Raw genomic sequence first — 15,000 nt, 5'->3', positions numbered from 1 at the left:
TATAACTAGCTATAATATATAGTATAATATAAATAAATATAAATATATATATATTAAGTATGTACAAAAATATATATATAAATATAATCTATATATCCTCTATAAATAAATATATGTAATATATATATATATATAACTAATATAATATATATTATATATTATATATATATATATATTATATATATATATAAATATAACAAACAATATAAAATATAAATAACAATAAGTATCCATTCACACTAACACTCTAACACCAAACACACACACACACACACACTACACTAAAACACACACACCAGACCAGACTCACATCCACACACACACACTACACAATCTAACACACACACATACACAGACACACACACACACACACACACTACACACACCACACTCACACACACACACACACCAACACATACACACACACTCACACACACACACAAATACCATACACACACAACACCACACCACACACACACTATACACACATACCACACACACTAAACACCAAACACACACACACACAACACACGACAACACACATCACACTCCACACAACACACACACAAACACACTCCACACAAAACATAAAAACAATCACACACACACACCACACACACACACACACACAACACACACACACACCACACACACACACACACAACACACACACAACCAACACACTCACCCCAAACACAAACACACACAAACACACCATAAACACCCACACCCACATCACACACACACACACAACACACACACACACACCACACACATAGACACACCCACACACTCACACACACACACACACCCAAACACACACACACACACACCCCACAACCCCATACACACACACCACACACACACACCATACACTCACACACACACAACACACACAACACACACACTCACACACACACACACAAACCACACACCATACACCACACACACACACACACACAACACACACACACACACACACCATACACACACACGACACCACACACACACACAAAACACACACACAAACACACCACATACACAAACACACACACACACACACTACAAACACACACTACACACACATGCAACTACACACACACACTACACACCACACACACACACCACACACACCACACATAACACACAACACAACACACACACACACACCACACACACACACACAACATCAACACCACACACCAACACACACCCAACACACTCACACACACTAACACACACACACACACACACACCTACACACACACACACCACACACACTCATACAACCCACCAAACACACACACACACACACAACACACACACCCACACACACATACACAACACCACACACACACACACACACACACCCACACACATACATACACACCCCACACTCACACACAAAACCCCACACACACTCACACACACACACACAACAACACACCACACTCATACAACCCACCCACATCACACTCACACACACACCACACACACACACACACACACACACACACACACACACACACACACACACACACACACACACACACACACACACACACACACACCACACACACATCACACACACCACACACACACAATCACACACAATCACACACACAACACACACACAACACACACACACACACACACCCACACCACACACCCACACACACACACCCACACACCACACACACACACACACACACCCCCCCACAAAACCCACCCACACACACACACACAAACACATAACACACACACACACCCACTACCACACACACACACCATACATACACACCCACACACACACACACACACACACCACACTACACCACACCTCACACACCCACCATACACCACACACCCACACACCAACACACACACACAACACACACACACACACCATACCACACACACCCACACACACACACGACACACACACACACACACACACACACACCCAACACACACACCCACACACCACCTCAACACACACTACACACAACACACACACACACATACCACACACCCACACACAAAACACAACCCACACAGACACAACACACACAGACACATAACACACAGACACATCACACACATCACACTCCATACACCCACAAAACACACCACACACACTCACACACACACACACACACACACACCACACACACCACACACACCCATACCCACCTCACCCCTCACCCAAACCACCCCACCCAAAACCCCCCAAAACAACAAAACCCCCAACCACAAACCACCAAACAACCAACCACACCCCATAACAACCCAACACAAAACCCACCCCCCCAACAACCAACCCACCCCAAAACCACACACATCGAGAAAAATATCTAAACATAAATATATAAATATATTTTTGCAGTCGAGTCCCAGGTTGCATAGACGAAGGTCGTTTATCCGTTTTTTCTTCCGGTCTTGTGTCTATTTTCAGCGACTCTTTAAATACATTCAAGATAAGAAAAAAAGTCATGATTGCGAGAGAGAGAGAAGATAGATTTCAGAGAAAAAAATCTAAATCTAGGAAATTGTATACCAAAAGAGTTACATACCTCGTCAAGGGGCCAGTAAGTGGGACAGGTGAGAGTCAGTGTTAACCGGTTCTTAGTTATGTAGTGTACGTGTGATTGATCACCATATGAAATTCACATTTCTTTAGATTTCTTACCTGTCTTCCCTTTTTTACTGCATTATAACGCCATAGGTAAAATTATGGGTATTTCGTGGTGTTCGGGAAAAAAGCAACTATTAATTCATACCTTGTATATACAGAGAGACAGAGGCAGACAAACAGACAGTGATAAAGCGCGAAATAGATATAAAGAGAAAAAAAAAGAAATAAAGGAAGAAAGAAAGAAAACGAGCGAGCGAGGAATCACTTACGTAACTAACCCCAGAGTGAGTGAGTGAGTAAGTAAGTGAGTCAGTCACTCACATCGCGGCCACCGGCGAAGGAAGGAAGGAAGGAAGAAACGCGCGAGTCCCCCCTCGAAGCGACGCTCTCTCAACCACGTTTTCTTCGTGGGCTTCAGTAGCGGCCATTGATCGTGCTCGGCGGTTGCGTGTGTTTGCAGGCTGTGGTCTCCTTTTGTGATGATTTCAGGTAATTTTGGATGGGATCTGCACTCCCCGGACTAGGCCTACACTTGTGAGCATGTAGGCCTTCCGTCTGTGAAGAGGAAAGGGGAAAAGGAGTCACGACGTGGCCGGGAAGACGTGTTGTGCAATGCGTCGGGTTTCGAGTAGCGCCATGTGTCTCGTCTTCGTTTGCTTTTTTGGGCATTTTTTGGCAATGTTGAGGGTTTTCTAGGCCTTTTTGACCTTTGATTGTTACTGAGGGAAATTCGTGTACGAGAAGTGTCAAGATGGCTTAATTTTAACGTTTTTTTTATCTTGATTGACATTGTTGTGTAAACACCGTGTGGTTATATACTCGTTATTTGGCATTATTTCCTTTATTTTCTTCGTTTTTTTCTTTCTGGAAATCACCTTGATATAACCTTTAGAAGATGCTTATCGTAGAGGCATATGTATATCCGTTGGTTCATTACATTGAGAACATTCAGAAATGGGATATTGCAAAAATTAGAAATCGCCAAACTTTCAACATATGTTGCTAAACCTACATGGAAGATGTGTTGTAAGACTGCATTTTTACCTTGATTTCTTTGGGAAAAAGAGTGGTTTCTCTCTTTGTATATGATTGGGATTAATTTACTTATATTGTGGAGTAGTATATGCAGGATATATATTTTTTTTTAAGCTGGGAACCTTTTGAATTCTGTTTCATCAGAATTATTGGAAGAGAAAGCACTGTTGCACCATCTTTTGTCATCTCTTCTTATCTCTCTGGATTTATCTTCCTTTTTTATTATTAGACTGTAATTCCTTTCCTCTTTATTTCTCTCTTCCATTTATTTGTATTTCTTTTTTCTTCTATTAGTCTTTTTCTTCTTTCTCCCTCTCACTATCCATAATTCTTTCCTTTTTTTCCTCTACCGCTTCCTTTTTAGTGCTTGTGTTTCTTTCCTTCCTTCCTTCCTTCCTTCCTTCCTTCCTGCCTTGGTTACTTCATTCGTTCTTTCCTTCCTGCCTTTTTTTTCTTTTCTTTTTTTCCTCTTCCCTGAAAGTTCAACCTGTGGAATTTCTAATTATTATTTTTTTTTCTAAGGAAATTAATCCTAGATTTGATTGATTTGCGACCCAAAAGTGCCGCTGTCACGTCTCTCATGCATTCTAGCAAGATAGAGCTTGAACTTGTTGCTTATTAGATGATAAATTGCTAGGCAGGAACTCTGCAAGGTCTAACATCACCAAAATACTTTGGTCATCCTAGCCGTTTAGTTAATTTAATGCGTAAAATTGTATACGAGAACCTCAGTAAGGTCATAATCTGTAACATCTGTGATAATTTGGTTGATAGTATATTTTTCACCATAGTAGTCATGTGGGAATTCAGAAACACGTAATAGCGCCCTAGCAGTCGTGACTATAGAAAAGAGTTAGGATTCATGTGACAATAGAACTGTCAGATTTGGCAGTAGATTGCTGTGGATGAACAATGAATAGGATATAACCAGTGTTTCTAATTTTTTAAGTGTGTGTGTGCGTGTGCGCGTGCCTACATGTGTATTTCCACGTTTGTACATATATTTGGGTGTGATAATTTACAACACATGAATTGAAATAACAATATATGAAATGTAAAACACGTTTCTAAGAGTTTGATGATGATTCGTCGAGACAACCTACGTGTACTTATAAACAGTTTATGCAGTTATTTAGTAATAGGACACTATGTGGGGCTGGACTATGTTGTGGGAGGTGTATGGGTATATAAACACCAAACTTGCCGGACTGCGCTGTTTTTTCTTTGTTATGACTTATTGCTCCTGATCACTAGTTGAAACATAACAAAATTCACCTCTATGTGTATTTAAAAGCACTGATAAAAGAAGCACTTCAAAATTTCTTTGAAATATATGCCCATGGTCAAACTATCAGAATTGTATCTCGGTATTCTACAAACACCATTGAGAACTGGGCCTTGCTTGCCCCGTTTACATGGTGTTAGAAACTATGAATTTGTTTAATTACATTAGTTTCGCAGAAGTAAATTTCAAAAGATAATTTCCTTGTTCAGATACCAAACTCTGCTCTATGTTCTTACTTTTTGAGGATGTGTAAAAGGTTCTATTGTTAGTAACTGGTGGTGATTTGATTCATTCTTACGTATTCATACATTTTTTTTTCCTTCTTCCTCTTCAGGATGGCGAACGGTGAGCAAGTCACTCCAAGGCGGACGACCCCCCCACGATACACCCCTCCCAGGAACTCCGGTGCAGGCACTCCAAGCAGCGTGGGCACACCAAGGCATATGTCGGCTAAGAAACCCTTGCCAGTGTTTAACTCCTACATGAGTCTTTTCCAAGTTCAGGAGAAACTCAAGAAAGGAGAAGTTATTGAGGTGAGGTTTTGCGGAGAGTAAGAGCCACGGTATCTGAATTTTAGATTGTCATAACATTTGATTTTATACGATTACATGAGATTTTGGTAGATACCTACCTGTAACATTTGATTTAATACAATTACATGAGATTTTGGTAGATACCTGCCTGTAACATTTGATTTTATATAATTACATAAGATTTTGACAATGACGAATAGGTAATCTGAAGTAACATACATGAATACATCAAAAGATTAATTACATCATCATTTTTAGTTTAGAGCAACATTTAACAGCATATTTTTAATTAAAAAAAAAAAAAAAATGCCGTTCCAACATGTTATGACCTTTCTTTCTCATTCTCCATTTCAGGGTGTTTTGAGAATCAACCCAAAGAATTACGAAGATGCGTATATCAGCGCACCGGTAATTCTCGGTATCAACCGTTTCATTCTTGTTTGGCCGTTTTTATCCAGTTCTCTCTTTCCTCCTCAGCCTTGTAGACTTTAAGTCCCTAATGTTTTTTTTTTTTTTTTTTCTTCCATTTTTTCTGATTATTTCAGTTTTTTAAGATTATATAGAGAATGACTTAATTTTCATTGTCTCTCTCACTGGTGGTATAGTGAGAGCCAAGATCTTCCTTTCATGTAAACAAAATTGCTGTCGGACAATGATTTGTAATCTGCTTGAATGGAGGATGTTGGTGGTCACTTGAGTCTTTTATATTATTATTATTATTATTATCATTATTATTATTACTACTACATAAAGACATGAGAAGAGTTATTCTAGAAATGCACTTTCAAAACTATGTGGTAGGTTATGAGTGATATTACAGTTACAGACAACATTTTATAAGATATAATTTACAGTCACTGTTAGCTATTTTCAAGAATAATTTTAGCAATAAAAAGAATAAATGTAAGAAGAGAAATGCTGCTGTGATTCAAATATAACATAAAAAAATGGTCAGATTATGTTTATTACTTCTTTATGTGCATATTCATATAGAAACATGTAATTTCTTAAAGTTGGTTATGATTTTGAGTATATAGGCATGTGAGTATAAGTTTTATTTTGTAAAATTCACTCACATGTGATCACACAAGCACATACTTCAACACTTGAGCATACATACTCATGTTTATTCAGTCCAATACTCTAGCACACTCACACATACTCAAGCACTCACTGGTTTGCCCACTATTCAGAAGTAGAGCTTTCCCATGAAACCTATCTGAACAACTAAATGACTAAAACTAAAGAAGCAGTTACTATTAATCTTTTCTTTTTGTTTGTGTGTGTTTGTTTTTACATTTCCAAAAGAGCCTAATAAGTCTTATCAGATTAAGTCCCAAAACTTAATATGACACATATTTCATCCACTCCTTTGGGGAATTTCATGGAATACAGATTTTGAATGATATCTCCCAGATCAGCAGCTAAGATCACGAGGATGTTGTCCTCTTGCTGGTCCGTTAAAGTCATGTCTTTCATAAAGACTTTCAAAACTAATGCTGTGTGCTTTTGTGCCTATTCCACTAAAGTGATTTTTTTTTTTTTTTTTTCCAGTTAGAAAAAAAAAAACACTAGAAACATATGTGTTATGTGAGAGCAAAGATCCATAAATTGAACTTATGAATAGTGGGAACATCAGTAATGCTACACTTTTTTTTTCTTCTTCTTTTGTTTTGTTTTCTTTTATACTTATATACTTGCCTAATTTTATTTCACTGACTAATTATCATATACAGAAAAGTATTCTTTTTAGTGACTTTTAGGCCTAGTCCTTATGAAATAGACAGTTCATGGGTATATTTTACCTGTGCCTTTTTTACGATGATGATGATAGTTATTGTCATCATCAGCATCACCATTATCATTATTATTATTGTTATTACTTTAGTTTAGAAATAGGGCTAAACTTCAAATTCTGAATTGAATCTAATATTCCTGAATTACTTGAACAAAATATATATATATATATATGGATATTGTTGTTATTTAGTAGTTTATAGATGTAGAGATAGAACCAAATAGAAATGTAGGCCTAGATTTTGGGGTAGGGTAGCATTTTTCTAAGTTTTAGGAAGGAACAGAGTCTATATTTTCCACCTTGCACAGGACGGGGGGATGGACATCTATATTGGCGGGGTACGTGACCGGAACGCTGCTCTGCACGGAGATGTGGTCGTGGTGGAAATTAAGCCCATTGACCAGTGGAAGGTGAGTGCCGTTATCTGCGAAGGTGTGAAATGTAGAACGTTGATTTGCATTGCAGAAAAATGATTATATGATGCATCATTATTGTCATGACTTATTGTTATTGTTTTTCTTTTCAGGTGCTTTACGATCAATTAGACCAATATTTAGACAACCATATTGACGAAAAAATTATTGTATATAGTCCGCTGGAGTCCAATATAACTGCTTCAGTTGCTGACGCTGCTTCCTCCTATAACCCCATATCTAACAACACTAATAAACAAGAAAATACTAAGAAGAAAAAGAAAAATAGAAATGATTCCGATAGTGTATATGTTGTAGAAAGTGTAGGAAGTATTATTCAGTGTGACAGTGATGTGGTTGTAGAAGAGGAGGATGACGATGATGGGGAAGATCAAGAAAATAGAGCTTGTAACAAGAAGAAAAAGAAGAGGAGGAAAGGAAAGTCAAACAAGACGCAAGGCACCAGTAATCCAAGTGCAGTTTGTGCCGCCTCCCCAGATGGAACGCCAGAGAAACCTGACGAAGAGAGTTGTAAGGAAGACAACCAGGAAGTGGTTTTGCTGTTGCAGACCGAACCTATCAAGGTTGCCGATGAGCTCGTCCTCCTGTCATGTCCAACGCCCGAGGAGGGCAAGCAGGTTCCTCAGGAAGATGAATCTGATAGCTTCAAGGAAGGAGTGAAGGGTGTCGTAGTTCCTCCCGACCAGCTGAGTGAGTGCGACTTCACGGACGACGAGAGTGGATGCAGCGAGATCCTGGACTACAGCCAGATGCGGGAGGATCAGAGCTTCATGCAGGCACAGTGGGAAGCTTACAAGAAGGAATATTATCAGAAGCAAAAAGAAGAATCACAAGAACATCCCAAGAAATCAGGGGATGCAAACGAAGCAAGGGATGCTGGTGTATTGGTAAAGAAGTGCTTTGAAACATCAGCAGACATCAAGCAAGAGATTGCCCTTGGCTTTCCTGAAGGGTTTGTGAAAGAGGAGAATGTAGAGGACAGTAAGGATCTGGATTGCAAGTCAGAAATGGTTATAGGGAAGAAAGTGTCGAGTGCCAATGATGTAAATATTGTAAAAAGGGAGGAAAAATGTATAACTACTACTGAAAAGGATGATGCAAAAGAAAACAGAGAAACCACTCAGGGTGCTTGTGGAAAGCAAACTAAGAAGAAAAACAGGAAAAGGAAAAAGAAAAAAGAGCCACTGGATCAATTGCAGCAGGAAGTTGAAGAAAATATCAGGACCCTCGGATTGGAGGATGTCAGAGTAACAGATGAAAGTAACGACCAGAACCAGGCTTCAACAGATAAAAACAAGAAAGCCACATCAGCTGTCAAGACTGTCCCTGTCCCTGTCCCTGTCCCTGTACAAGGGGACAAGAACTTTGGAAGGAGAAGAGACGAAGGTAGACCGCAAGAGATTGAACAGAAGTGGCCCAACAAACACCAAAACAACACAATGCAGAATAGATACTTCAGAGGGAGGCCAAATGAGCAACAAAGAGAACCTCACCAAGCGAATGCCAAAGAAGTTGCAGAAATGAAGGTGGCAGGAAATAGACGTAGAATGTCAGAGAGAGTTGATAGAACGGAGCCAAACATATGCCAGATTCAACGCTTGCCCAACTGGGAGTCATTTGTCCAACGAACTGCACATGTTGTCCATATTTTAGAGATGAAACACACTCGAACCGCAACGGGTATCTTGAAGTTGTTTGCAGACAAGAACCCAAACTATGCTCTTTTCTCACCAACTGACAACCGTGTCCCACGTATGAAAATACCAATGTTCCAGTGTCCTCCAGACTTCATGGCAAGAAACCAGGACTATCTTGCCAGAATATTCTTGGCAAGGATAACTCAGTGGAAAGAACCAAAATTTGCTCTAGGGTGAGTCATGTTCCTGTCTGATATGTGTGTTTTGTTTGATTTTGTTCATAATTATCATGGTAAGATTATTTTTTTCTAAGAATAGAAGATTTTTTTTTAATATGATATGAGATGATATTCATCACTTAATATTTTTGTTGTTCTTGGGAGGTCACTTTTATTATTCCACAGTCTAGCTAAGGTTTTGCAATTGAACCAATTTCAGAGAACTTGTGCGAGATGTGGGAGCAGTTGGAGATATTGCAGCCGAGACAGAAGCTATCCTGCAGGAACATGGCATTGATCACAGTGAATTTCCTGAAGAGGTTACGAAACACTTGCCACAATTGCCATGGTCCATTCCTGCTGAGGTCAGTCAGAACATGTGGTATTTGGGCTTCTGGATTATTGCTGAAATCTATTTGATTATTTGGGAAGAAGAGAAAGGAGGTTTTCTTTCTTTCTTGTTTCTATAATCTCTCTATATATGTTTTTCTTTTGTGCCTTTTTTTTCTTTTTATTATAGGCTTTTATTTTCCTTTAAGCATATTTCTTCTCTTGCTTCTTTTCACCCCTTGTGCCTTTTTCCTTCTTTTCTTTACATTTTCTCTTGATTTCTCATTCCCTTTCCCTTTCCTTTTTTTCTTTCTTTCCACACTCTTCTTTCAGACAAGTTTAAAAACACTTCTAATGTCATTCCTCTCAACAGGAGATAGCTGCTCGGACAGACCTACGAAATGAATGCATCTTCACCATCGACCCTTCAACCGCAAGGGATCTTGATGATGCTGTATCCTGTGTTCCTCTAAAGAATGGGAACTTCCGAGTGGGAGTCCACATTGCAGACGTTAGCTACTTCATCCCAGAGCAATCATCGTTGGATATATTGGCATCGCAAAGAGCCACTAGTATCTACCTCACTGAGAAAGTAAGCGAGATCAGTTAATGTGTATTAACCCTCTCTGGACGGGTGGTACACCACGGGTACCGCGCATTCAAGGCCCGTTCGCTGGGTGACGTCATATGGCGTCATTTATTTAACTGATTTAGGCCTATGCGTTCGAGAACCCCGGCATTGTAACATGCAAGGCTGGAATGCCCCCGTCATGAGTAGGTTAAGTGTGATACCCTCTCTTTCTTTCTTTCTTTCTTTCTTTTTTTTCCCCAGAAATATGGGGAATGGATTTGAGAGATAGAGAGAATAGATACTTCCTTTTTTTTATTGAAGTTCATGTCAAAAGGTAGCTTCCAGAGTGATTGAATTGAATGCAACAGTTGTAAAAAAAAAAAAAATTCTGTATGAAAGCTTCGGAATGCTCACTGTTTTACTAATATGGAAATAGATTCAAATTGATCAGAAAAGAAAAAGATTATTTAAAAAAGATAATGTTTAAATGTCTGTAGCAAAATATTCTATTTAATATTTTGCATGAATTTATATTTCAGTGAGTTTTAAAAAAATTATAATAATAATAACATCAAACCATGTTATTAATTTCCGTCTTTGTTTTACAGGTGATCCCTATGTTGCCGGAGGTCTTGTGTCAAAACCTCTGCTCACTGAACCCAGGTGAAGACCGCCTGGCAGTTTCAGTGATATGGGAACTTACACCAGATGGCAAGGTTCTAGGGGAATGGTTTGGCCGCACGGTGATTCATTCGTGTGTCAAGTTGGCCTATGAGCACGCGCAAAGTATGATCGAAGAGCCACACCGACAGTGGACGAAGGATGAAATTCCCGAGGTATTCTGCGGCTATTCACCCAGTGAGATCAGTAAAATTATCAACAACTTGCAGTCCATAGCTGTAAAGTTGAGAGAAAGGAGGTTCAAGAACGGAGCTCTACGTTTGGATCAAGTAAAGGTCTCTTTTAATCTTGATTGGGAAACAAAAATGCCCAATGGCTTTCATACACAGGAATTAAAAGAGAGCAATAGACTCATAGAGGAGTTCATGTTGCTCGCCAATATCACCGTTGCTCATAAGACCTACGAAGTCTTTCCGGATGTAGCATTGTTGAGACGTCACCCACCTCCGATTTCAAATCCCATGAAGAATGTGGTCGACTCCCTTGCAACGATGGGTATTATCTTGGACCCAGCTACTTCGGGATCTCTGTTCGACTCCATTAACAAGTATGTCGGAAAGGACAAGTATAGTGCTGCACGCCTTCAAGTTATAACATCCATGTGCAGTAAACCAATGCAGTTTGCAAGATATTTCTGCACAGGAGTTGTAGGTGATGAAAAGATGTTCCATCATTACGCTCTGAACGTGCCCCTCTACACTCACTTTACATCCCCAATCCGTCGGTATGCGGATTTGATTGTCCATCGTCTACTGGCAGCTATAATTGATCCAGTCAGGTACAGAAAACCAGAATCAACCAAGAAAGCCGTACACAAGAAAGCTGAGCATTGCAATGACAAGAAACAGACTGCTAAGACTTTACAGGAAATAAGTAGTGAATTGTACATGGCCCTCTTCATCAGACGGGCTGGAGAGATGGTGGAGGAAGGAATGGTCATGGCTATTTTAGATCATAGCTTTGACGTGCTGGTGTTGAACGTTGGGATGGTAAAGAGGGTTTACACGGATAAGCTACCTCTCCTGAACATAAAACACGTCAAATCCAAAGGGAAAAGTTCGTTAACATTGTACTGGGGAGCAGACGAGCATGGGAAGACCACAGAGCAAAAGATTACTTTGTTTAGCTTAGTCACAGTCACTCTAAAACCTGTTGATGGTAATGCACTTAAGTTCAATGCAGTTTTAGTAAGACCATCCTAGTTGTAACTTTGCACTGGCTTAGGATCACGTTTTTGATTTTTTTGTTTTTAATTAGAGTTGTAATTGCTCTTGATTTAAATGAAATAAAGTAGTTTTATAATGAAGCAAACTTTAAACATTTTGTAATACTTCACAACTTGTTTGGAATGATCTGTTTTGGAAATTTAGAAATAGGAATGCTTTTATACATTTGACACAAGGATTTTTGTATTGTTGAAATAAGTTTTAACATCTTGTGCTGTTATTTAACAACGGGTGTAAAGTGAATTCATGCCCTCCCCATGTAAACAAAGTACCTGAAGGCAGACTCATGTGTTGCTTAATAAAGACTAAGCACTTCAATAAGTGGTCGCAATGTTTGGCATGAATGTTCGGTATGATTGGGGGTTTCGGTGTTGATTTTGTAGCAAACGATTCATCAGGTGAAACGAATGCACTCCCACACCCTGTATGGGTATCTGTTGTTAGCACAAGATATGATGTTTTAATATGGCAGAGGTAGATAGGGAAAGAATGAGACTTTAATATAAACTGTTTTACATTTTAGGAGCTCTACTACTTCTATCAACTGTATAACACATCAACCTTTTAGTGTCAAGACAATATACTCTGCTTTTAGCTCTTGTCAGAAGGTACTTGCCGACCTCAGGTTGTGTTGAGGAAAAGAATATATATTATATATTTTGCATTTACCTCTTGTTATTTAGTACAGCTATGGAAAGTGGCTGTGCTGTACGTGTCAACAGGATTATAGAAATATTTTCGGCAATAGTTGAAGAAAACCCCCCTTGTATACCGATGAATATGCTATTGTCTGTTTTTCAAGGGATTTTCATCTTGCATTGTTAGAATATACAGTTATGCTGGACTCTTTCTTTTCATCTTTTGTGTTTCCATATAACAAAAAATGTGATATTGCAACCTTTTTATAATAAAGTGGTCATGTCGATGGTGTGTCTTTTTCCACCTTGGTGTTTGGACAGATCTGCATTTTATATTTTCCTTGAAATATTGATCATGAACAATGGATGAGTAAGAAAACAATAGAGTAAAATTAAATAAAACGGTAAAATAAAAATAAAATGATAAAAAAAATATATAGAAACAATAAGTCCATTAATATTATATGTTTGCATGTTTTAAAAAGCTCATGAGAGTACTGGTCATAATATTTAGCTGATGATTTGTTGGTTTTACTAGACACTGTGATATGAAAGTAAAGATAAGCTTGAAAAACATTTGAAAGAATATAAAAATAAAGGAACAACTTATAATTCAAGATTTAAGAGAAAGCTTACATTAAGTGATAATTAGTGGAAAGTCAGAGATTGCTAATCTCATGGCAGATACAATTATACAAACAGATGCTTTAGATACAATCACTTGTCAGAACTCCCTAATTCCTAAGTGCATAAGATTATTTAGAAATTGGTTATCAGTGGTGCATAACTTTAAAATATTTATTCCTCTTGATTTTCATTATAAACTCATGGCAACGTAATCAACATTGTAAGTGCACACTCCAAATTAACATTTTTCTCTTTCTCATGGTCTAATTACTTCGAAACTTGGCCAAAGAACACGTTGATATTGATAAAATGTATTTTATTGATCCAAGTCTCAAAGAATATCTACATAATCACTGTATATCGATTTATTCTACATGAATTATATTCCCCCCACTAATGTTGGTCCTGAATTTAAAAAAAAAATAATTGAAGCATGGAAAAATCAAGATTGAGAAAATAAAGTCACTAAGGATGGTCACATGAATTGAGGTTATATGAAGTATTCGTGAAGCTAAAAAAAATAATAATTAACCCACAACATTTTATGATAAAGTAAAAATGTTAGTATTGTATAGATGGCTAAGAATGTAATGTTTAATCTATCGGTGCCCTATAGACTTGGCCTAAAATCCTATATTGGTAGAAGAAGAAAAAAATAAAAAAGGATAGCGTAACATAAAATCTATCCTTAAAAATCAAAATGTTAAAGATTGTGTCATCTCATAAGGTCTCTTAAAAGGAAGTTGTGGTGTAGAATAACTATTATAGGATATGCAATACATAAAAATAACGTATCTGTTCTCATGCATTTGCTTGAATCACCAGTTTATAAAATTAAAAATCAATACTGTACGATGCAACAGTGAATACATTTCTGCTGAATCTTGAACAGTCTTACGATAAACACAGCTCACTTCTGCACATTCTAAACATGTAAAGTGTATTGCAGCCTTGCTCAAAATGGGCAGGTCCTCTTGGAACCAGAAGACAATCAAAGTCTTCCTAATTGTCTTCGATTAAGAGATTCGCCCCGTGAGAGGAGAGTCGACATATCATGGCTGCCAAATACGTTCCTTTGATGCGTCCTCTAATGGATGACACGTGGGTGGCAGAACCTCCAAGCTTTCTATATCAATTCTTGTGGCTTCAGAGGGGATTTACAATCTTTAAAATCGTTCCTTTGTTAAAGACTTATGTAGGAGTATAAGAGAATTCAGTTTTACCCGTAACTATATCCGGATTACTCGTCCTGAGAGTGAAATTCCTTGAGTACATCTCTGGCTTGGCCATGAGGGTAGCGCGGTCCGGTCCAGCCTTGCTAGGGTATTGACATCCAGTTAGTTGAGCATAGC

At 38.4% G+C, this 15,000-nt stretch overlaps 1 protein-coding gene across 10 annotated transcripts in view; it reads left to right on the top strand.

Moving 5' to 3' along the window:
* LOC122267424 (DIS3-like exonuclease 2) overlaps positions 1–13,308 on the top strand; it is a 201,877-nt gene extending 188,569 nt beyond the window's left edge. For 9 of the 10 annotated variants that reach the window (XM_086530366.1, XM_086530372.1, XM_086530369.1 and 6 more), the window contains 7 exons: positions 5,290–5,488; positions 5,843–5,896; positions 7,595–7,696; positions 7,813–9,590; positions 9,796–9,940; positions 10,279–10,497; positions 11,085–13,308. In XM_086530366.1, the coding sequence (XP_086386492.1) occupies positions 5,290–5,488; positions 5,843–5,896; positions 7,595–7,696; positions 7,813–9,590; positions 9,796–9,940; positions 10,279–10,497; positions 11,085–12,359 (3,772 nt within the window). In that variant the 3' untranslated portion in view covers positions 12,360–13,308. Of the gene's footprint in view, positions 1–2,341; positions 3,125–5,289; positions 5,489–5,842; positions 5,897–7,594; positions 7,697–7,812; positions 9,591–9,795; positions 9,941–10,278; positions 10,498–11,084 lie in introns of those variants that run through there. The other variant, XM_086530374.1, reaches the window with a different exon arrangement.
* Positions 13,309–15,000: the final 1,692 nt, after the last annotated feature.

This window comes from Penaeus japonicus, unplaced genomic scaffold, assembly GCF_977035675.1.
Source record: "Penaeus japonicus unplaced genomic scaffold, GWHDUDI00000001_assembly GWHDUDI00000033, whole genome shotgun sequence".
NCBI classification, from domain to species: domain Eukaryota; kingdom Metazoa; phylum Arthropoda; class Malacostraca; order Decapoda; family Penaeidae; genus Penaeus; species Penaeus japonicus.
The sequence above is the reverse complement of the archived record's forward strand: the minus strand, read 5'-3'. Positions and strand labels throughout refer to the sequence as shown.